Source organism: Cimex lectularius, unplaced genomic scaffold, assembly GCF_000648675.2.
Source record: "Cimex lectularius strain Harlan isolate CLEC.00 unplaced genomic scaffold, Clec_2.1 scaffold21, whole genome shotgun sequence".
Lineage (NCBI taxonomy): Eukaryota > Metazoa > Arthropoda > Insecta > Hemiptera > Cimicidae > Cimex > Cimex lectularius.
The window spans coordinates 2,333,199-2,355,702 of record NW_019392671.1 but is presented as its reverse complement, the minus strand read 5'-3'; the positions used below and the strand labels follow the sequence as shown (position 1 = coordinate 2,355,702).

Here is a 22,504-nt window from a genome sequence, read left to right as displayed (position 1 = left end):
TATTTGTAAAGTATTCCGGAAAGCTTTTTAATCGTTATTTCTCTAAAAAATGACAGGCGGTTTTTAAATAACCAACTTCAGTAAAAATAACAAGTAGTAACTGGATGTTATCGAGGTCCCAGTTTGTACTGCTTGACAGTGATGTTTAATTTTGTATTTTTATTTTATCTATCAAGATTTATAAAACAAACTGAATTCTTTGTGTTGTATAAATACCCAAAATATCTGTATAGAATGTAATGAACTTAGCTATTAATAAAGTGAATATATTATCGTTTCAGAATACATTCGAGCATTGGGGAGCACGGCTTGGCAAAGAAAAAAGAAATGATAAACTTAAATTTGCACCAGTGGTATTACGAAAAAGCAGACAACAAATAAAAAGTAATTTGAATTGGGCATTATTTTATTATAAATTCAATCATAATCACTCTCTTCCTAATTTAATTTGGAATCATAAGGTATATGCATATCATTTGTTTTATTTGATGATAGTGTTGAATATTTTGCCTTATTGTCATTTTATTTTATTTTTTATCAAGACTCGAGATGAATTAAGAAATGCTTTAGACAAAGAAGTTAAAGCATTTGACGCCAATAGGGAACTCACAAGAGGAAATGTAATCGCTTGGAATTACTCCGAATTTGAAGTTATATATGCTAGTCTAAAAGATCAACTCTGCATCGATGGATATTATATTAAAGTACTGTTGGATTGTCGAAAAGCTCCTGAGTCACTGTCTAACATTTCGTAAGCAATTAAGATACAAAAGTACTGTTTTTTAATTCAAATCTAACGATTAATCATTGTTTTCAGAACGAGCTTTTTTAACAATTTGTATCACCGATTTCTAGTTCCAACGGCACCTGAAATAAAATGTATGTGCCTTGAAGCATTAGCCATGGTGTATGAATGTTATCATGAAAGTATAGGTTATTTTTCTGATACAAAACATATTGTTAATATGTTAGAAAGGGTAAATCTAGTTATATTATATATTATGCTTAAATAGACAAGGATATAATATAATTTTTTTAACAATTTCAGACAGCTGATAGATTAGAGCGTGATAGGCTCATACTTTTTTTAAAGACTTTAACCCACAATAAGGCTAATGTTAAAGATATTATAGTGAATTCTTCAGGTATAACGATTCTTGTAGATCTCATGACACTTGCACATCTACATACTTCCAGGTATATCCTTAATCACATGTTTTGTATTCTTGGGTGTTTTAATATTTACCCAACTTTTTACCTCATGTTTTTTCTATATAGCCTAATCTGTATAGTCTTTAGTATAATGTAAATTTACATCTTAAAGAGTTAAGTGAATTAAGATTATTATCAGTTTATTAAATAATTATATGTTTTATATGTGTATGCTTTATAATAAATTATTATTACTTTAAAATAAATAATAAATATAATAAAATTATTATAAAATAATTATTATGTATTTTAGAGCTTACGTTCCTACACAAACTAACGTGATTGAATATGGAAATTCTTTTGAAAGAGAACAGGAAAAAGAATGGCATTATTGTAGTACATCTGAAGAAAGGAAAGAAGATAATAAAAATCCTCGTAATTCAGTTTCATTTAAAGAGGTAACATTTTTAAAAGTAAAGGTTTTCTTCTTTTTTCTAGTAATTTCTTCATTAGGAAAATGTATGCTTAAATTTTGCATATCATGTATTCATATATGTTTTCATATATGATTAACCTGCTACAATCTAGTATTCTCACAGATAAAAGTAGTTGGGATGTTAAAGCCATAAGGTGTATGTGGTGGTGTTATCCACTCCACCGAAACATCAAATCTAAGCCTGTTTTCTTCGTCAACAGATAAATGTGGTCTGTTTGCTATAAGGTTAAGGATTTAATTAAGGTCCTCCACACAGTACTAATATTTGTCTATTGTGCAATCTCCATTATTATTTAGTGCTCTTTAAAGACTTTAATTAAGGCTTTTTATCAGTTCCCAAAGTTTTGTTCCCAAGGTTTTCAGACTCAAAGTACACTATTTGATTGAGATTCAGAAGGTATGATGTAAAGTCAAGTTGTAATTAGATTAAACAAGGAATTTAACCCTTTATAGGGCAGTTAAGGTTAAGAGTGTCTTGTGCCTTGTGACCAATGTTGGTCGTCTATTGTGCAATTCCCATTATTATTTAATGCTCCTCATTAAGTCTAAGGCCTTTTATCAGATCCCAAAGCTTCATTAACTGTTAAGGGCTATCTTGTGTATCCTTCAGGCCTTGGCTTTTCCCCTCCCTGGAGTAGGAATATCAGCCTGCAGAATAAGCCTTCATACTAACAGAGGACATGTTGCACAGTTCGTTCTTTCTAGCAATATATGCGCAGGTTTCTACTACAACCTTAATCGGATCGCTAGAACCCCTTTTAGCCTACTCTGACCGACCCGCCTATTTTCTCCTGAATGAGGATGAAAGAGTCACCTGTTAGTAACAGGGCGATCTCCACGGGCACTATGAGGAAGATGGTGTTGGACTTTTGTCCCCAATATTAAAACAAACGTGATTTTCTTTTTATTTAAAAAAATTGCAAACTACCCCTCTGAGATCATTAGGCATTTATTCATAAACAATAAGATTTTTAATGATCCACTAATTTAAGGTTGAATACTCATTCATAATTAATATGAATAAATGAGTCATTATTATCATCATTATTACATAACTATTTGTAATTATATTTTCCCTAGATATAATTATAAAATTAATTTTTAAAAAAAGTTTTGTTCTATTCATGAATTTATGATTTATAGCTAAAAGAGTTGTATAACAAAGGGGTAATTAACAACAAAACAAAATGTTGGGCTCAAGGTATGCACAATTGGAGACCTCTTCAAAACATAACCCAACTTAAATGGACACTTCTTGCCAAAGGAAATTCTATTTTAAATGAGAGTGAACTTGCTATTACAATCCTCAATATGATGATTAGAATGATAGAGTATTATCCAAGCAGGTATTTATACATGAACATTTATTATGTGTAATATGTCTGTAGCACATTATTAATCAAACAATATTGCTTTTTAAATAACATAATTTGAATTAAAAACAGAATATAAATAATGTTAATTTCCCTATTTCATGCTTTACACTCTCATGTTTTCTCCACTTCACGGAAAAAACATTGAATCATGGAAATGGGACCTATACCTACCTCCTTATCCTAAGCTACCCCTAGCCTAATCTAACTATAACCCTACCAACCCTAACCTGCCCTCAGTCACACCTAATCTGATCTAACTTGTATTATACCTAACCTTTAACCTAACCTTACACGATGCATAATTGATGATGCAAAATGGTCACCCAAAAATTTGTATATTCAGCCCAAAACATACCCTTTCTAACATTATCTTAAATTATACATAGTCAAAAAAGATATCATGGAGTATGTGAGGGTCAGTTTCAACTAGATCATTGGTTTTTCTTTTTGAAACGTATAGAGAAAGACTATCCGTTAAAACTGCCTTCACATATGTGCTCAACTATGTAGGCTTGTTAAAAATAATGGTTTATCAAAATCAAACTAAAAGAAAAGAGAATGTATAATAAAATAAAACATTATAACGAAGTTAGAAATGAAATTAAAAAATAAAAAATGTACACCTTTAAGTAAAAGAAAAAAAATGTATTTATTTTTTAAAACAAAATTTTTTAATTTTGGTGAAAAATTACAATTTTGGAATTACTGGCTTTGGCAAAAAAAAAAAGGTTAAAATGTATCGTTCAAAAAGGCACCTCATGTAGACTTGAATTTTCCGGGATCCCAGGTTTGCCATTCCAAGATGGCCGCAAAATCTCTCTTGCTGGACAGTTGTACTACTTATTAGCTGGAGCAGCTGGCATATCTCTCAAAAACGCCTCACTACCTCAGCTGAGTAGTTTGTTTATCCTGTATCCCCTCTTTCTTCCACACCACCTTCGGTCCTACATCACACCTCTAACCCTTTCTCAGGGCGAGACGATTCCCAATAAATGGATAACATCATAGGGAAAATCCAATTTCAAATTATGGTGAAATCGTTGCAAGTAATAGGCTTTTTTAAATAAATTATAAATAAATATTTATATAATGATGGAGGGGGTTCGGTGTGGTAGAAGTGCGAAGTTTGAAATAACAACTGGTGTAAAGCAGGGATGCCTACTGAGCCCCCTACTATTCTCGCTCTTTCTAAATGATTTAGAAGAATTTGTGGATGGTGGTGGAGTACAAGTTGGAAAAAAGAGGATTAATGTTCTTGCTTATGCAGACGACATTGTCCTCTTAGCGACACGTCCCAACTCTCTGCAGAGAATGATAAACTGGTTCAACGATTATATGGATATGTGGGATTTACAAATGAATCTAAGAAAATCCAAAATTGTGATATTTAGGAATGGAGGAAGACCGGCCAGAAGTGAGAAATGGTCTATGGGAGGAAATGATATTGAGGTGGTAAATGAATATATCTACCTTGGAGTGAACATAACCTCACAACTCTCATTAAAGAATAACTTTGTAAATAAAGTGAATAAAGCCAAACAAGGGTTGGGAGCTATCTGGACGGTCATGAAGCAGGAGCATATTGGTATTGAAGCCAACTTTAGAGTGTTTGATACAGTCTTCAGATCCATAGTCTGCTATGGTGTACAGGTATGGGGAGGGAAAGAATGTAGGGAGGTAGAGGTATTTCACAAATACTTTATAAAGAAGCTGTTTAAATTACCATACAGCACCCCTTCAAATTTCCTCTATATGGAGACCCATCGTAATTTAATGTTCCACCATATACTCCAAATCCACCACGATTACGGTTACACACGAATCCGTTATCTACACACATGTATCTGTTCATATAATATAACAATTTTTTTCGAAGTCCTGATGAAGGCGATATATTCTGCCGAAAGCTCGACAAGAAAATAAATGTTGTTTCTGTCTTCCTGGCCTCATCCCCAATCTACCTTTAGGAAAGTATATTTAAACTGAGAAGGCTGATAAAACACCCAAGAAAATATTAAAGAATGGGTGAGCTTCTTTAAGATTATTCAAAATTTATATACCCTACAATGGCGCCGAGAAATTCTAGAGGGAGTAAGGAAAACAGAAAAATACCCTCTGTATCAGGAGTTAAATTTTGATTTAAGCTTCTTGCTGGCAAAGCTCCCATGGTCGTACTTAAAATGGGTAATGGCAGGAAGAAGCCAAACTCTGAAACTCAAACAACAACCATACAAGGAGATACAGATGGGGTATCCATTGTGTAATGACCAGTACGTGGTAGAAGTTCTGTTTCACTTCCTCATGGTCTGTCCCAGACTATCCGATTTAAGAATGGCCTATTTTCATGACAGTAAGCCTCCAGCACAAAAAATGATCAAATATATAAATGGGGAAAATTGGGTAGTGCTTGTGCATTACTGCAGAGCGGCTTAGAATTTGAGTGCCAAAATAGTATAAGGGTAATTTGCTTGTTATTTATTAGTTATCTTAGTTATCCCTAAATTATTGTTATTGATCTTTGTTTTATTTTGGTTTGATTTACTTTACTTTATCTTCACTTATTTAAATTATGGTTTTACATCGATATGAAGTGTAAAAGAATTTAGTAATTGTTTAAAAAGAAATAATATGATTTATGTACAATTGTAGATTAGCCCTAAAGTTAGTATTTGTTTGATATTATTGTGTCAATGAAACTTTAACTGTAATGTAATGCTATTAGTTTAAAAGAGAATTATTTAATTTAATTATGAAATAAAAGAAATGTAATAGGTCGCAAGGTCAACTCACCCACAACGGTCTGCACAACCAGTGGCAATGCATGTCTTTACTTTTGTAAATAGATCATAATAACAACATTATGTAACAAGATTGTAAAAAATAAAGTCACTTATCTATCTATCTATCTTATATAAAAGAATTATAGATCAAGGATTTCATGGTGTGCCTTACCTTGCATTATTTAACTTTTTTTTAATATTATTATTAAAATCACTAGCCCAACTACATAAACAGTTTTATATTAATTCATGTATAGGCTTCAGACATATTGACTTTTTTCCTCCTAGTTTAAAGTGGACAGCACTTTTGACTTTACTTATTCCAGAATGGAACTTGTTGAATTGCTCTTTATAATTAACAGTCGCCCTGGGGGGCCGCGGTAGCCGAGTGGTTAAGGCGTCAGACTCTCGGTTAGTAAATCCCGAGGTCGTGGGTTTGATCCCCTCCGTCGCCTCTGGACTTTTTTCTGACGCCTAAGGGGACCGGTGGCCGCAGTAGAAAGAAATTGACGGCACTCATCAATGGAAGGGGCGGGATCAGATCTCAGTGACCCTGAATTTGGTCCCAGCCTACTTCAAACATGAGTTTCTTCGATGGAAGAACACCGGCACACCGGGGGCTCAATTCACACTCGTGATGCAAGCCCCCAAAAATGGAGCCAGGGATAAGGTACAATAAGCTGAACAGCTGCAGTGCTCAGGGGGAACTCTTCCAGTTCCTGCTATCCATTGTTTAAAAAAAAAACAAAAAAAAACAGTCGCCCTATTTTCTTCTGTCCCACTGTCATGAACAATTGGGATTGTCCTTAATCATACCTTTTCCTAAAAGTAAACTACGTATAAACTTGTTTCCTCCCTTATTCTTCCCCACTTTGATTATGGATGTGTTGCATACGAGAGACTCACTGAGAAGCTTGGAAGATATTTATATTTGGCTCCCTTAGAAGGTCCTGCATGAATGATCTATACACAGATTTTACGTTGTTATATTGTTCCTTTGCAGAAATGTCTTCTCATTCCCTGCTGTGCATTCTCTTCAACTTCCTCTTAACACTCCCTTCAAATTCGCTCCTGCTCTCTTGACTCCTTAAACACAGAACTACTATGTTCAGAGAGTCAATAACCAGATCAAGATGCTCAAATGGCTGCAGTTTAAAACAAAATATGTGCGAAAGAAGAGAAAAAGAAGGAAAACACACAGAGGGTCGGCAATGACCTCAGCTGTTTGTCGGCCCATAAACTTCCCATCTTCCCTTCCTCATTCAAGCCCCCACCCTATAGAATTATCTTTCTCACTCTATCCGTCATGCCATATTGACAGGTCTTCTTTGCCTCCTTTCAGAATTATATCTCTATGATTTCTTTCAATTAACTAATCTTTTTATGTAAGGTTTTGGTTGAAATGAAAATGCTAGTGTCACAAGCAGGATTCAAACCCACGACCTTTGGCTCAATACGCCACTATACTAACCACTTGAGATATCGTGACTTCGACCCACTCGGACACCAACTCTCCATCTCAACCTACAATCTTTCGAATTTTCCCTCCTTAATGCCATTTTTCAAATGTTGAGTAATCAGGATTCGATTCTCAGTGACATATGAAGTGGCCACGGGGGAGCTGTTAGTAGCTGTTGGTACATAAAAAGATTAATTAATTGAAAGAAGTAATTTGGTCAATAGACTACTAAAAATATATGATTTCTATTGAAAAACAAGTTTTTTTCTGAGTTGGTAGTGTGTTTCTATCTTGAGTTTGGCTACAGGATATGTTTTTATTATTCTCTACTCAAAGTATTAATAATAGCAGTTAGTTACGTTTCATTTATTTTTTCAGGAACAAAGATAATGCGATAATATGCCCAATGAGCAAAATCAAGGAACTCCTCTCAAGTGAACATTGTATTCATCACATAGTTCAACTTCTTCTTACGTTTGAACCCATAATAGTGGAGAAAGTGGCTACTTTGCTGTGCTGTATAGCTGAAGACAATATTTATATGCCAAAATTATATACAACTGGTGTATTTTATTTTATATTAATGTACAATGGATCCAATGTTTTACCTATAGCAAAATTCCTAAAGATGACTCATTCAAAGCAAACTTTCCGGGGAGAAGAGGTAGGTAGATTAGTGGGCACTCTCAACACGACACCCAATAATAACACATCTACACAGAAAACAAACACTTTGAGCCCTGAAGATGATCTCAATAGAGATCGAAACGTTGGCACGATAAAGAAAATGTTTTTCTAAAACCTACGTCACACCAGACCGCATCTTACGATCTCCAAATAATCATTAACTAACGGTCACTAAACACCACACCAAAATATTTCACACTGATCAATTAAGAAAAAAATCTTCATATACATTCAAATCTAATTAATTAAAATTACTAATTTATTGTATTATTTCTTTAGAACTACACATCAGAATTGATGCAGAGAAGCATTCTTGGACAGTTGTTACCTGAAGCAATGGTCAATTATCTAGAAAATCATGGACCGGAAAAATTCGCACAAATATTTTTGGGGGAATTTGATACTCCTGAAGCAATTTGGAATGCAGAAATGAGGTATGTTTGAAATTATTATTATTTCTAATGAATGATTTTATGTTTTGTTGTAATAATTTTTCATAATACATTGAAATTTAATGCAAAAAAAACGTAACTGAAAAGTTTTACTCATGTACCCTCAAAGACAACAAAATCGGACACTCATATTTGGTAGAAATGATGAAGGTGGGGTGAGTAGATAGATTCACTTTTTGTAAAAAGTGGTTCTACTCACAGATTTGTTGTTTATGATTGGATTTCAAGCATTTAACGCTCAACATCAGGTTAAAGAGGATGTAATCGTAATGTGTTGACATGAATTGTAATAGTCTTAATAAATCCACCAACTTCTTTGACCCTTCCAGCTCCAATGAGAAGCTGGTTTTTAATGCCGCTCAATTTTGAACATGCAAAAAACGTGAATTACAACACAGCTAAATATTATCCTAATAAATACTGTAAGAAAATTATTTTAAATTAGTGATTAATTTGTATGTCAAATATAATTTAGTTACATGTTTAAAAGAGGAGGTAAATCAAAATCTATTATATTATTTATGCATTTATCTCTATGTTTAATTTTACATTTTTTATTTCAAATTTCTCAAACCAATCTAGTTCCCTCCCTTTATTGAAATTGTGTAACACTGTTGTATTTAAATTGAAATTGTGTTTTATTTCATTTAGATAGTCCTTAAATTCAGAAAATGTGTTCTATTTAGGCAAATGTTCTTTAACTCTCGTTTTAATTTCTCTGCCACTTTGTGCTATATACTTAATGTCACAATCATTACAATTAAGTTGGTAAACCCCGCTTTTTGCCATGTTGTCAAGCTTGTCTTTAGGTTTTGAGAGGATATTTCTAAATGAACACATACCTCTAAAAGCTATTCTAAAACCTTCTCATTTAAGAATTTTACCATCTTTTTCTGATAGTTCATCAATGTATCTAAACCTAATGATTCATTTTTGGTGTGGTGGCTGAGTCTGATTAGCTTCTTTAGTTAATTTTTTATTATTTTTACTAGCAACCTGTCGATAAATTTTTTTTTATATCCATTGTTTTTAGCTAAGGTTTTAACTGTTTGTAATCCTTTTTTATAGTTAGCAAGCGTTAAAGGGAGTGTTAACATTCGGTCTATGAACCAAATCAAACCAGCAGCCTTTTGGGTCCATGGGAGAGAAGCATCTGCTGGTATTATGGTGCCTGTGGTTGTGGGTTTTCTATACACATCTATTTCAATTAAGTTGTTTATTATGGACAATTTAAACAACCATCTTTATTTATTTCCAATGTAACATTTATACTAGGGTGTAAAGAATTAATAAATTTGAGGAATTCTTTAATATCCTCTAGTGTTCCCAACTATATACATAAAATATTGTCTACATAGCATTTACAAGAAAGGACAGATTTAATTAATTTGTTATTTGATTTCAACTGAGGGAGGAGATATATGCCGATGCCATTCTAGGCATGCCAATTAATTGATGCCACTACTCCAGAGTACAAGTTTACCAAAAAGTACAAAGTACTGATACCAGAACGGGAAGAATGGGCCAAAGGAATACCGCTAAAGGTAAACTCCTACTGGTATACTGACGGCTCCAAAACTGACAAGGGTATGAGAACTGGAGTCTTCAGAATGAACACAAGGACCGAACTGACGGTGAACCTAGGTAAATATGCTACAGTTTTCCAGTCTGAAATCGTAGCGATTGGACAATGCGCCAGAGAAATAAAAAGGCTAGGAATACATTCCCGGAAGATAGCCATTTTCTCTGCAGCCAGCCAGCACTTAGGGTACTAGCCAAGAAAGGCAAAGAGTGTTTGGAACTGCATGGACGCCCTGACGGAGAACAGTGACACTATTGACCTGACCCTGACATGGGTTCCTGGACATTCGGGGCATAAAGGCAATGAAAAAGTTGACATGTTGGCCAAAAAGAGGGCCTACATGGACTCTCTGGGTCCTGAACCCTATTGTGGCTTAGCAGCCTGCCACCAAAGAGGATACATCTTAAAATGGATCCAAAATCTGGTGGAATAATACCACAGGTATGAAGGCTTGTGAAGAGATTCATGGAAGGACCATCCGCAAAACTGATAAAGGAACTACTGAAAGGCAACTGCAACTGGACCAGGATTCTGGTTGGACTCCTGACAGGGCATTGCCACTTAAGAAGGCACATGTACCGAATAGAAGTACAAACAGAAGAAACACTGTGCAGATACTGACAAGAAAAGGAAGAGACTGTAGAACACATTCTACGTTTCTGTGAAGGTCTATGTAGGTGCAGGTTTTTGCAACTAGGGCAAGAAAAACCACAAGCAAGATCCTACTCTAAGGAGCCGCTGGCAAAGCTATGGAAGCTGATTAATAACCTGAAGCTGGCCAGTGAGTTATAAATAAATAACAGGGGAGCAAAATAGAATCTATTCAGGTCGAAGTGCAGTAGGCCTTGTCTATCCCCTACCCTATTTGATTTGAAAAAAACATTTTTAAAGTTATCCATTAATATTTCAGTACTAAGTGGGGATTATGGACCCCTTGGTAACCCTGTCATTTCATAAAATTTATTATTAAATTTACAATAATTAGTTAAATTAGCAACATCAAATGACACTAAAGCACAGTTCTTAGGTATGTTCTTTAACTGTTTTATCAATTCTAAAGAATTGTTAATACCGAAAGTACATTTGAAATTGGTGTGGGTTTTAATTATTTTATCTATTGTTATTATGAGTTTGATGAATGACAATTTTCTTTATGGATTTTAACCATACCATTTAACAGCATATTGGTCAATTGAGAATAGAAAATCAGTATTTTTTATAGCTGTTTGAACTCTAGTTTTTAATTTTAAGATGGGGTCCTTTTTTGTTTCTTTACAATCATTATTGCTTAGAAATTCTTCTAACTTCAGAAATGTAGTTTTGGTGTTCAATGATAATGTAGCACTGCTACCTACCTATCCAGTAGACAGAGAACTATTGGACCTCCCAAATATCTAATTTAGATATTTAATGTTATTTACAGTAGTTTCATTATATCTAGTTCTGTTTTTGGGACAGATTTTAAGCCTTTTTTTTAATAAATGTTTTCTTCCTTATTTAGTAGGACCGTGTAAGTTTATTGGTAAAATTTAAATGGAGTTGTTTGGTCTTTATGAATATTTTTAAGTGTACCGTACATCAAGTTTTTTTCCCATGGTATTTTGTTGAACAAGAAATTGATAAAAATGTTTTGTTTCTCTTTGACTGTACAATTTATGTAATTCATTATTTAATGTGTTTTTATGACATTTATGTTGTAAGAGAGTTGAACAGTTGTTTTTATTTAATTTAGCAAGAACGAATTTTGAGGTAAGGCTTAATTTCAAGTATTGAGATTCAAAAGAGATACAAAAATTTTCTCTTGGCTTTGAGTGTATTTTTATTAGGTATTGTCCAACAGACTAACATTCACATTATTTTTTTGTTTTAGACGCATGCTTACTCAAAAAATTGCTGCCCATATTGCTGATTTTACGCCTAGGCTGTGGAGCAATAATAAAGCTCAGTATCAGTACATAGTCATCCCAGTGGTTAAATATCCACAATTATTAAATGAACTGTTTTGTAATATCTTCTACCTAAGACATCTCTGTGATACAACTCGCTTTCCCGATTGGCCTATTAATGACCCAGTAAATTAACAAAAAATATATCAGTGTATCAATTTAATTAACAATTTTTTTAAAAATTTTTTAAGGTTAGTGTTCTCCGAGATGTTCTAGAAGCATGGACTGGCGAAGTAGAAAAAAAACCACCTGTTATGTCTTGCGATGAAGCTTATGCAATTTTAAACTTACCCACTGGCCAACATCATGACGAACCTGTCATTAGAAAGGCTTACTACCACCTTGCACAAAAGTATCATCCTGATAAGAACAGCGAAGGAAGGGTAAGTGGATATAGATTTGTATTTTAAGCTTTATATTTTTATTGTGTGTTAATTTCCAGCCCAAATTTGAAGCAGTCAATAAAGCTTATGATTTCTTATGCAGCAGAAGTTCTTGGAATGAAAATGGAATCAACACAAATAATATTATTCTTATTCTTCAGACTCAAAGTATACTATTTGATCGATATTCACAAGGTATGATATAAAGTTACGTTGTAATTAGATAAAAATAAAGGTGTCTATTCATTTATAGGAAAGTTACGGTTAAGTCGACCACTTTATCACCTTGTGTACTGTGATTAGTATTGATTGCTTGTGCAATCTTCATTATTATCGAGTAGTTTTCATTAAGCTGACTTTTTATCAGATCACAAAGCATAGTTTGGTTTTCTCTCACAAGAATAGGATTCCCAGCTTTCATAGGCCTTCATACTAATAGAGGACAAGTTCTGCAGTGTCTTCTTAGTCCTGGCAATATCTGCACAGGCTTGTTTCTGCTGCTCTGAGTTGAAGTTGACACTCTACTCTGAAGTCTGCAGTGCCCAGTCAGCATCATTTTATCATATCATTTTATATCATTCTAGTCCTAGGTTTAGTAGTTCTGCCGTGGTAGTCCTTTAATGTATTTTTTGCATGCTTCTATCTTGGAATACAATACTTTCTTAAAATTGATTTAGAAATGTCTTAAACTATTGTCTGATGATTTTTGGCAATTTGGTACGCTGCAAAAGGTTTCAGGGTTGATGGGGTCTTGATCAAATTTTTTTAGGCAGTTTATTAGTCTCCTCATTGTTACTACTATCCTCACATGTTGATAGTGCCATTTTTGAGCTAGGGTAGACACTCTGCTTGGACCAGACAGAATTGAGGTAGTGAATTAGAAATTAGGGTTGTTTAAGGTGGAGTTGATGGCAGGTCTTAAGGCAATGAGCTTCTCTAACAAAGTGACATGTCTGAATTTTCGGAGAATCAGGATAAAATATTACAATCTACAAAAAATGTGTTGCATGATTTTAAAAATTAAAAAAAAAAGTGTTGGTTTTATTGACCACTTTGTTACTCACAAATAATCTCGCTCTTTGTATGACCAAATGGATTAAATTCTCACAAGCTTTTGACCTATTTTAAGGTCCAGATTATTTTTGAACATAAATACCCAAAGGAAAAACAAAATGGCTGAATGTTTTACTCTCTATGCTATTTTGTCATAAACGTTGAGTGGTAATAAATAATTTTTTTTTAAATTTGTTAATATAGAACTTCAATAAGGAGTTATCAATAAATAATTGTCAACAACAATAATAATAATCCAAAATTGGAGGTCCCAAGCAAAAGAAATAAATATTTATGCATCTATGCTAGAGAAGTTAGCTGGAATAGAGGTGCCAAGGTCCCACTTTTTGAATAATTCACCACTCCACACATCAAATAAGTAACCCTTCAAAACTGTCGAACAAAACTTATAACTTAACATATAAACAAATGAAAACAAAAATTTTCTGTTTTTCTATGATAAAATGTTATGAGTTTACGCATTTTTTCCATTTCAGAGCTGCAACCTTACAAATATGCTGGCTACAAACAGCTCATAAAAACCATACAGCTAGAAGCAAATGATGAACATTTGTTTTCAAAACAAACATTACTCTTACAATCAGCAATTGAATTAATTTATCATACTATCAAATGCTCAGCTTTAAACGCTGAAGAATTTAATAGAGAAAATGGCTTCCAGGTAATTACTATTTAGAAATCTACAACTCAAATTAAAAATTTTTGGGCATGTGTATTTGTCTCTTCTCGTCTTTTTCTTTATCGTCACGACAAATAAGTAGTTTATTTTCATATTTTACAGGTGACTTTAGTTGCATTTGAAAGATGTGTTTCTATTCTAAGTGAATCGACTACTGACAATGATTCACTTTCACAAATATGTCTGCATTGTACAAAATCGTTCACCATCGCTGCTTCATTCCACAGTTGCAGAGAAACATTCCAGTGCCTACCAAATTTGATTCCTGATATTCTTCGAGTGTTACATTTTAAAGTAATTATTATAATTTTTTTCGATAAACTCCTTTGTTTCATATAACTATAAAGATTAATTGTTTTTTAGAACCTTATAAAGCTAAACTGTGCTGTAGTAGAGTGTGTAAGTGCTTTGACTGTAGACCCTTTTCTACAGATGTCATTATTAAATCACGGTATTTTATGGTATTTGCTTTCTTATTTATTTTTATACGACTTCACATTAGAGGAATGTGGGATAGAAAGCACCCAAGAAGATAATCAGCAGGTATTGTTTTAATTTTTATTATTGGTAATCAATCTTAGTTTGTAATTCTTTTTCATACATTTACATGTATAGCATAATCTAATAAATATAAACTACTAATTACATAAATTTATCTGTTATTTTCTCTTTTAGAAAGCATGGAATGAAATAGCGAAACTTTCAGTTGAAGCGTGTGCTCGGATTAGTGGATATAAAGATTCAAATGACAAAAGTCCGCACAATCCTAAAGTTAAAAGTATATTATCAATGCTCTTAACACCTTACTTAGCCAATATGATAATGGATGACCAGCCAGAACAGGTACAAAATTAATCTGGTTGTCCTCTAAAATTACGTTAATAATAATTAATGGGATTTCTTTCAGGTTTTAAAAATTCTAACAAGCAATTGTGAAACCCCTTATCTAATATGGAATAACAGTACAAGAGCAGAGCTAAATGAGTTTTTGGAACAAAGAAAGCAAATGAGAGATCAATCATACAATAATGTTACGTTTTCTTCCTCTGTTTATTCTTCAGAATTGATTATTGGTGGAATATATATTCGCATATACAATGAACAACCTACTTACAAAATTACAGTAATGAATAAAAATATATTTCCTTATTATTGTTTTTTTAACTTAATTTTTTTTTTCATTTATCAGAATGTCAAAGAATTTGTTCTGGATATTTTGGATTACTTAAAAGAAAACACAAATAAAACAAAACTGGAAGAGGAGAGTAATAATATTTTAATGGCACTTACAGCATTTAACCACGTTGTACATAAATATCAAGGTATTTCATCTTCAGTAATTTTTATGCTTAAATAAAGAACTAGTGTGCCTTTGTGTTGGGTTATAAAATAAGTCCGTAGCATTTTGTAATAATTTGATTTTATCCCTCTTGTGTTTTCTCACAATATTTATTTAGCCATTATTGTTTACACACTGAAAAGAGTTTTTAAATTAGTTAAAAATATTTTTATGCGTTAGTTTCCTTTGAGATCTCATATTTTACAAGGTGTTTTGCTAATTTAAAAATACAGGAAAAAATAGTGCATTTTCAACATTTAATGGTTTTTTATTCAAATGGACAATTGTCACTCACTGTCATGGAGTACATGATATTCCTCCATCTACCTGTTCACTACAATAAACTACTCTAATTTTTATAAAATTTCCGCCACCAGCCCAAGTCACGACACACCTGAGAGGCGATGGAGAAGCCTTCCCATTCACACCAATAAATGCATTCACTCATACAAAACACATTTTGTATTTTGAAGGCTATATACAATAAAAAATCCCCAATTCCTCTAAAAAACGGAACAGGGGGCCCTGAAACTCGCTACTGTGTTCGAGAACTCTTCTTAAATCCGGTGGCCTACCTACACGCTCTCTGTATGGAGTCAAGGCATGACACGCCTTTATTATGTGGGACACATCGAGCAACCTTTCTCTGCATAAGGGGCACCTGCGCGGGCTTTGGCCCAAAAGTAAGTGTCCGTGTGTCAACCACGTATGGTCAATCCTCAGTCGGGTGAGGACGATCCCTCGTCCCCTGCTCAGGTTCTTTAAGGGCCATCTACCGGTCATGCTTTTGACTCGCAAGAGCCTCTCCAACGAACCCGCCCACTGACGCTGCCATCTTTCTTTTATCATAATTTTTACTGCGTGTAGGGAGCCTGATCGCGATGGTCCGATCCGGAGGGTGGGATGTACCAGCTTTCGCCGCCTCGGCCGACATGTCCAGGAATCCAGACAACAACCACTGTTTTTCCGAGAGGCTCCTGCTCCGCGTATTTCTCTAACAAGAGTACGACGAGAGGGTCTACAGAGAACAAGGCTGAGCCCCCCTCCCCGGTCCGCACCGCCTCAAGAGCGTGCCAAATCGCGTACAGCTGTGCTGTTATACACTGCAATGAGGAGGCAACAACCAGAAGGTGGCCACTCCCTCACGCCATACACAGCACACGCCACACCATCGCCGGCCTTAGACCCATCTGTAAAAATCAGACGACAACCGACATATCTATTTCTAAGTTCAAGGAACCTAGACTTGTAGAGGTACGGCGGAGTACACGATTTGGGCAAGTTCGCCAGATCGTCACGGACAAGTACGGCCGGAAAGGTCCAGTGTGGTGTCGGCCGGTGGCCCCACCGAAGCACTGGCCATCCCTAAGGATTCACCGAAGCGAATCCCAAGGGGTCACATCCGTGAGCGAAGCCCGTCGTAGACAACTCTGTACGGGCAGTGGAGGATCTTCTTAGTGAGGGGGTGCTCTGGCTTGGCCAAGAACCTGGCCGCATAACCAAGGGTAAATTGCTCTCTCCGAAGTTCGGGAGGCAAGACCCCCAGGCCTAGATATCCTCATCCACCAGCGGGGGTGTACCAAGTCCCAAGAGCAGCCACCTAGTGTGAAAGTGTAGCAGTGTTGTGTTCGTTTTTTTTTTTTTTTTTTTTTTTTTTTTTTTTTTTAATAAAACACGTAGAAAATCACAGCCCAGCAAAAAGTGAATAATATTTAATGTGCGTTAATTTTTTTGTGGAATAGTGTATATGAAAAACATCTTAGAGGTCATATATACCTTAAACGCTCGCTGGTAACACTAATATCACTTATCAAAATAAATGTGCTTATTTTCTCTAAGAAGGGAGGGGGTGAAAGATGTTTTGTACAATGTTTCACATGTAGAAAGGTGATTGGGAAGTTCGTCCTGACATCTTTAAAAAAAAAAAAAAAAAAAAAAAAAACCATTTTACCACCCCGATTCTACTGTTGTACCACTTGTGTTATCAGGTTAAAATAAACCTGATAATATTACTATTTATATTTATAGGCAGTGTCCGATATTTACTCAATAATTTATTAAGCAACAAAGATGTTAAAACAAAAATGCGGTTGTATTGGAAGATTAATAAACCTAACAACCCAACGTGAAATCAATTATGCAAAAAACATTTGTGTATCCGGCCCAAAAATTCAGCCATGTTAAAATTATATAATATGATACTTATATTAACACACAAGATAACATATATGATATATTCTAGATGTTGCCATTCAGTGCATAGGCCAAATGAAGTTACTCTTTTCAATGCTAATGTTGGATAACTATGAGCAAATCCAACTGAAGACTTTACAGATTCTTTCTCAAATTACTAAAATACAAGAGTGTGTCAATGATGTGGCTGCGTGTGGAGTTCTGTTAGACTTGTTACTTGTGTTATACAGTCTGCCTACTCACCAATCAATAGCTTTAAATATTCTCCACAACCTGATCACCTCTTCTGCGATCGTTAAGGAGATAATTACAAAAGGTAATTTGACATATTAATTTAGTAAATAGATAAACACTTTTATATTTACAGGTGGTGTACAATATTTACTGGATATTTTATTAAACAGCAAAGACATAGATGTTAAGACTAAAACTGCAGTCGTATTGGGAAGATTGATAGAAGACAAAGTTTCTGGGCAAAGAATTAAGTTAAATCTCCTCCAAGCTCTACCCGATGCGATATGTGATGCACTGGTCGATTCATCTGACATGGCTATCACCATTTTGCTTAACAATCAGGAAAATCCTGAAATAATTTGGAATGATGTTCATAGAGAGCAATTATCGAAGATTATATCTGAACATTGCAAAAAGTAAGCTGAGAAAGTAAAAAGTGAGCATTATTAAGTTGTAAATACTAACATGAAACCTTCATAGGCAATACTGTGTTCAAAAACAAAATCCTGATATAGCTGTTAAAATGCCTGACTTGAGTAGTATAAACAGTACCAATGAACTGTTTATTGGCAGAGTTTATCTAAGGCTTTATAATAACAATCCAACTTGGAGTCTTCGAAAACCTGTAAAATTTCTTTCAGATTTACTCGATGCACTAGTGAAAATCATGCTTAAACCACAGGTAATTTATTTATTTATTTTTGTGAAAGTTAAAACAAATATAAGTAAAATAATCAAAACTTCTGACTTTTGTTTAAAAAAAAAAAAAGTATCATTTGGTTCATTAAGTAATTGGCAAAATCCTAATGGTTTTTTTTTTAATTGTGAGATCTTTCCATGTGATCTGCGGGGTGATGAACCTATGATTTGGTCTTTACCAATTGTTGGGTTGAATCCTTTTAAAAAGATAGTTACTACTCACCGTAACACTGCACTCACTCCACCATTCGTCATTTCTATTGTTGGTCTTATAAATGGCAAAATGTCGAAATGCATGACAGACCGACCTGTGAGGATAGCCAGAGCAAAATGATTGACAACCAAATTTCTTTTTTGACATTTTCTTGACCAATAGATCCTACTGTTTAAATAATGATTATTCGGAGATCGTGAGATGCAGTCTAGTGTGACATAGGCTTTAGAAAAACATTTTCTTTATCGTGCCAACGTTTCAATCTTTATTGAGACCATCTTTAGGGCCTGGGATTTACGAACATTGTTTAAATTTAACAAATACATGTAGGATGTGGAACAGAATGAAATTATACAATGCAAAAAAAATTATATTCAATCAAAGTATTTATACTCACTCAAAGTGTTTGTTTTCTGTGTAATTGTGTCATTCTTGTGTGTCTTGTTGAGGTGCCAGTGAGATATTGCTGTTTTAAGTTTATATACGTTGGATTTTGAAGGGATGGGGGAAGGAAGTCAGGATAGAAAGACAATTTTATATGAGGAGTCGGCTTCTTTGAGTTGAAATGGGAAAAAACGTGGGCAATGGTTCAACTTGATTATCCTTTCAGGATTATATAGACGGGGATAATTATGGAAAGGAAAGCCAAATTGTTGAAGAATTAGACTATATAGAAATGTTTGATGTGTGTTATGTGATGATTGTTTTATGTTGTATTATATGTTTTGTATGATGTGATGATATATTTATGTTATCAATATTGAATTTGATTAATGATATTAGCGTAGCTGCGACTAAGTTTACATGCGTCTGTTCTGTAATTGATACTGTGTTTATCCCTGTTGATGTAAACCATTTCTAAAAAAATTGCTTTAATTAATTATATAATGATATTGTCTGTTTATAGAGTGACACTTTAGATCCAGTGGGAAACGCTTTAACCAATGTTCTTACTTACAATACTGTCATAACTAATGATATACCTGCGTTAGGACATCTCCCCAAATTGTTTTCACAGTGGACATTGCCGAATGCCAACCTATCAAAGCATCTGCTGAAAATGTTCAATTTGATTTTTGCAAATGAGGTAAATTATTTTTAATTTAAAATTATACATGCGCTTGGTTTATTAAATGATCCCCATATAACCCCCCTATTTATTTTGATAATAATCAACTTTTTAACTATTTTTGTTTGTTAATTATATCAACTTATGATAATGTTCATTGGTATTTTTCATTGTTTTCTTTCAATTTTTAATTATTGACAGAAAGCATAGATTGAGGACACTGTTGTGGAATAAGAACAATTTCGGGTCCACATTTGTTTTTATTTAGATTGGTTTTACCTTTTATTTTATAATTTTTTATTATATAATAATATAAATAACTTTTTATTATATAATAATATAAATAACTTTTTATTATATAATAATATAAATAACTTTTTATTATTTTAAAATAATTATTGACCAAATAATAATAAGTACATTTTTTAACGGTATACAATAAATAATCCAAGTCTTTTTTAAATAAAAGTCAGCTAATAAATGTACATATTAACAAATGTATACATTTTAGATTTGTGTAAACAGTATTTCACAAATAGACTGTATAAGCTGCATTAAGGAAGCAATAAAGGCACATCCTGAATTAACCGACATAGGTTGTGACTGCCTAAGCAAATTATTTTCGTTTAAGCACGAGTCTCTTATAAAAACGGTAATTATTTTTATTTCCTATATTTTGAATTAATGCAGGTACAAGAAGTTATATGTTTACAAAAAATATGTTTTAGGCATTGGAGACAGGTTTAATTTCTTTTTTATTGGGACTCCTTGGAGATAATTTGAGTTTATCAGAAAATCCAGCCCGTGCTAAAGCGTTCATCGTTAAAGCTTTGAAAAGTATGATTTCAAGTGTGACTTACGGATCAAATGTGGAAGCTGCTTTAAATAAATCGCCAATTTGGTCTGCATACAGTGAACAAAAACATGACTTATTTATAACAAATTCAACCAGTGCACCTTATCTCACAGGTAAATTGTTGATTTATTATTTGAATAGAGTAGGTGTGGGACTTTTTGTTTCACAAAAATGACATGAGATAAAAATCAGTCTGCAGTTTCTCCAATTTTAGTACATTTTATGAAAATCCCAGTGGTTCCATGGACCCGAAATTTCTGTAGCATGTTATCGCATTGTTATTTAGCATCCTCTCTCATGTGCACCATGGTGGTCACTTCAAGCAGGATCCAACACATTTGAAATTAATAATAACGATTATTTCTTTTGATAATAAAATTTTTTTAGACTTAATGAAGTGAAAAAATTGAATATTTATTCCATTAATTTAATAATGATTCAATGATTACAAAAATAGGTAAAATGATAAAATATGATGGAAAATATATTTTAAAATGTCAAATGTATCCACCTTTTTACTCATGAATAATCTGGATCTTGGTTTGGATGAAAAACAAATCTGTCAAGCTTTCAACCTATTTTAAGGTCTTCGTCAGGGCAAAACAATCCTGATGATAACCTTAAAATAGGTCAAAAGCTCCGCTGATAACAATTGAATTTGCTTTTCATCCCATACCAAATCTAAATTGTTCATAAATATAATGTTCCCATGTTAGAGCTAGACAGACATTGTTTTCCATGATCTGGAAGGATTTTTGTTACTCTCCAGTCATGTGAAATCTGGCCTCCACAGTAGGGAAATACATTTTGGTATTACTTTTATTTTCTTTTTCCAGCCACTTACGATTCCATTATGTGTTCTGTCAATTACCCTCTTCACATGAGAAATTAGTAGTAAGGTAAAAATTTGTCGCTCCCTGCTGCCTTTTTTGCGCTGCGGGAAGCTTCTTCATTCCCTTCAATGCCCCCCAGGTTAAGCTGAATTTATATCCCTTAATTTCAAGTTTTGTTATAAGTTTCAGCACTTTTTGGGCAGTTACTGTTTGTTTTCTGAATTCTAATGCCTACCTGATTTTACATTCTTTTTGATAACATGTTTCTTAGACCCATTTTAATGCTTTTAAAATGGCTAATTCAGCCTGATTGTGTGAGCATTGTGCTGTCGATGTAAAACGTATGGCATTTTATTTCATCTTCATATGACAGAAATGCACAGCCTGGGTCCTCTGTCAATTTTTCTTCCAAGAGTGAAGATCTAGCAATCACATTCTTGTACCTTCCTTGTTTCAGCTGAATATGTTCATTCTTGATAATTACTGGCCCCAAGTAGATTTGGCGGTCCTGCCCAGTTTCGAGAACGTGCATCTGGTCATTTCTCTTATTTTGGTGACGTGATGGGATGGGTTGAGTTTGTGTCCCAGTTCCGCTCCAAGATATTTAACTTTTACACTTGGCGTTATTTGTTTACCTTCGATTGTTACGATTGGAGCCGTTATGGCTTTTCGTTTGAGTAGTAGTGTATGGCATTTGTCTGAGGATAACTTTAATTTTGTATATGCTTAGAAACCACTTGTGCTGGTGTGGTGTATTTAGTTGAGATTTCCACCCATCTGTCCCCAAAATAGCTCGCGATCAATCGGAAAATATTTTGTGGGCAGCCATATTATTTTAATTCGTTCAGTAGGATGTACCATTCTATAGAGTCAAAGGCACCTTGGATGTCAAGAAAGATTGTTAGGACATATTTGTGTTTACTGTCCTATCATATAATTTGCATAGTGCGTCTTCTGTCGACATGCCTTTCCGTGCTCCGAATTGTCTTCGCGATAGCTGG

General features: G+C 33.9%; 1 protein-coding gene across 2 annotated transcripts in view; it reads left to right on the top strand.

The window, feature by feature from the left end:
* The window catches only part of LOC106668544 (dnaJ homolog subfamily C member 13), a 46,044-nt gene that overhangs the window by 21,280 nt on the left and 2,260 nt on the right, over positions 1–22,504 (top strand). For both annotated transcript variants that reach the window (XM_024225306.1, XM_024225307.1), the window contains exons 14-36: positions 282–461; positions 543–751; positions 818–977; positions 1,049–1,197; positions 1,466–1,610; positions 2,792–2,994; positions 7,642–7,927; positions 8,230–8,384; positions 11,855–12,056; positions 12,122–12,313; positions 12,373–12,508; positions 13,864–14,048; positions 14,169–14,360; positions 14,430–14,609; positions 14,742–14,909; positions 14,974–15,189; positions 15,256–15,388; positions 17,648–17,914; positions 17,966–18,248; positions 18,313–18,514; positions 19,653–19,832; positions 20,326–20,466; positions 20,543–20,783. In XM_024225306.1, coding sequence (XP_024081074.1) covers positions 282–461; positions 543–751; positions 818–977; positions 1,049–1,197; positions 1,466–1,610; positions 2,792–2,994; positions 7,642–7,927; positions 8,230–8,384; positions 11,855–12,056; positions 12,122–12,313; positions 12,373–12,508; positions 13,864–14,048; positions 14,169–14,360; positions 14,430–14,609; positions 14,742–14,909; positions 14,974–15,189; positions 15,256–15,388; positions 17,648–17,914; positions 17,966–18,248; positions 18,313–18,514; positions 19,653–19,832; positions 20,326–20,466; positions 20,543–20,783 — 4,405 coding nt within the window. The remainder of the gene's footprint in view (positions 1–281; positions 462–542; positions 752–817; positions 978–1,048; positions 1,198–1,465; positions 1,611–2,791; positions 2,995–7,641; positions 7,928–8,229; positions 8,385–11,854; positions 12,057–12,121; positions 12,314–12,372; positions 12,509–13,863; positions 14,049–14,168; positions 14,361–14,429; positions 14,610–14,741; positions 14,910–14,973; positions 15,190–15,255; positions 15,389–17,647; positions 17,915–17,965; positions 18,249–18,312; positions 18,515–19,652; positions 19,833–20,325; positions 20,467–20,542; positions 20,784–22,504) is intronic.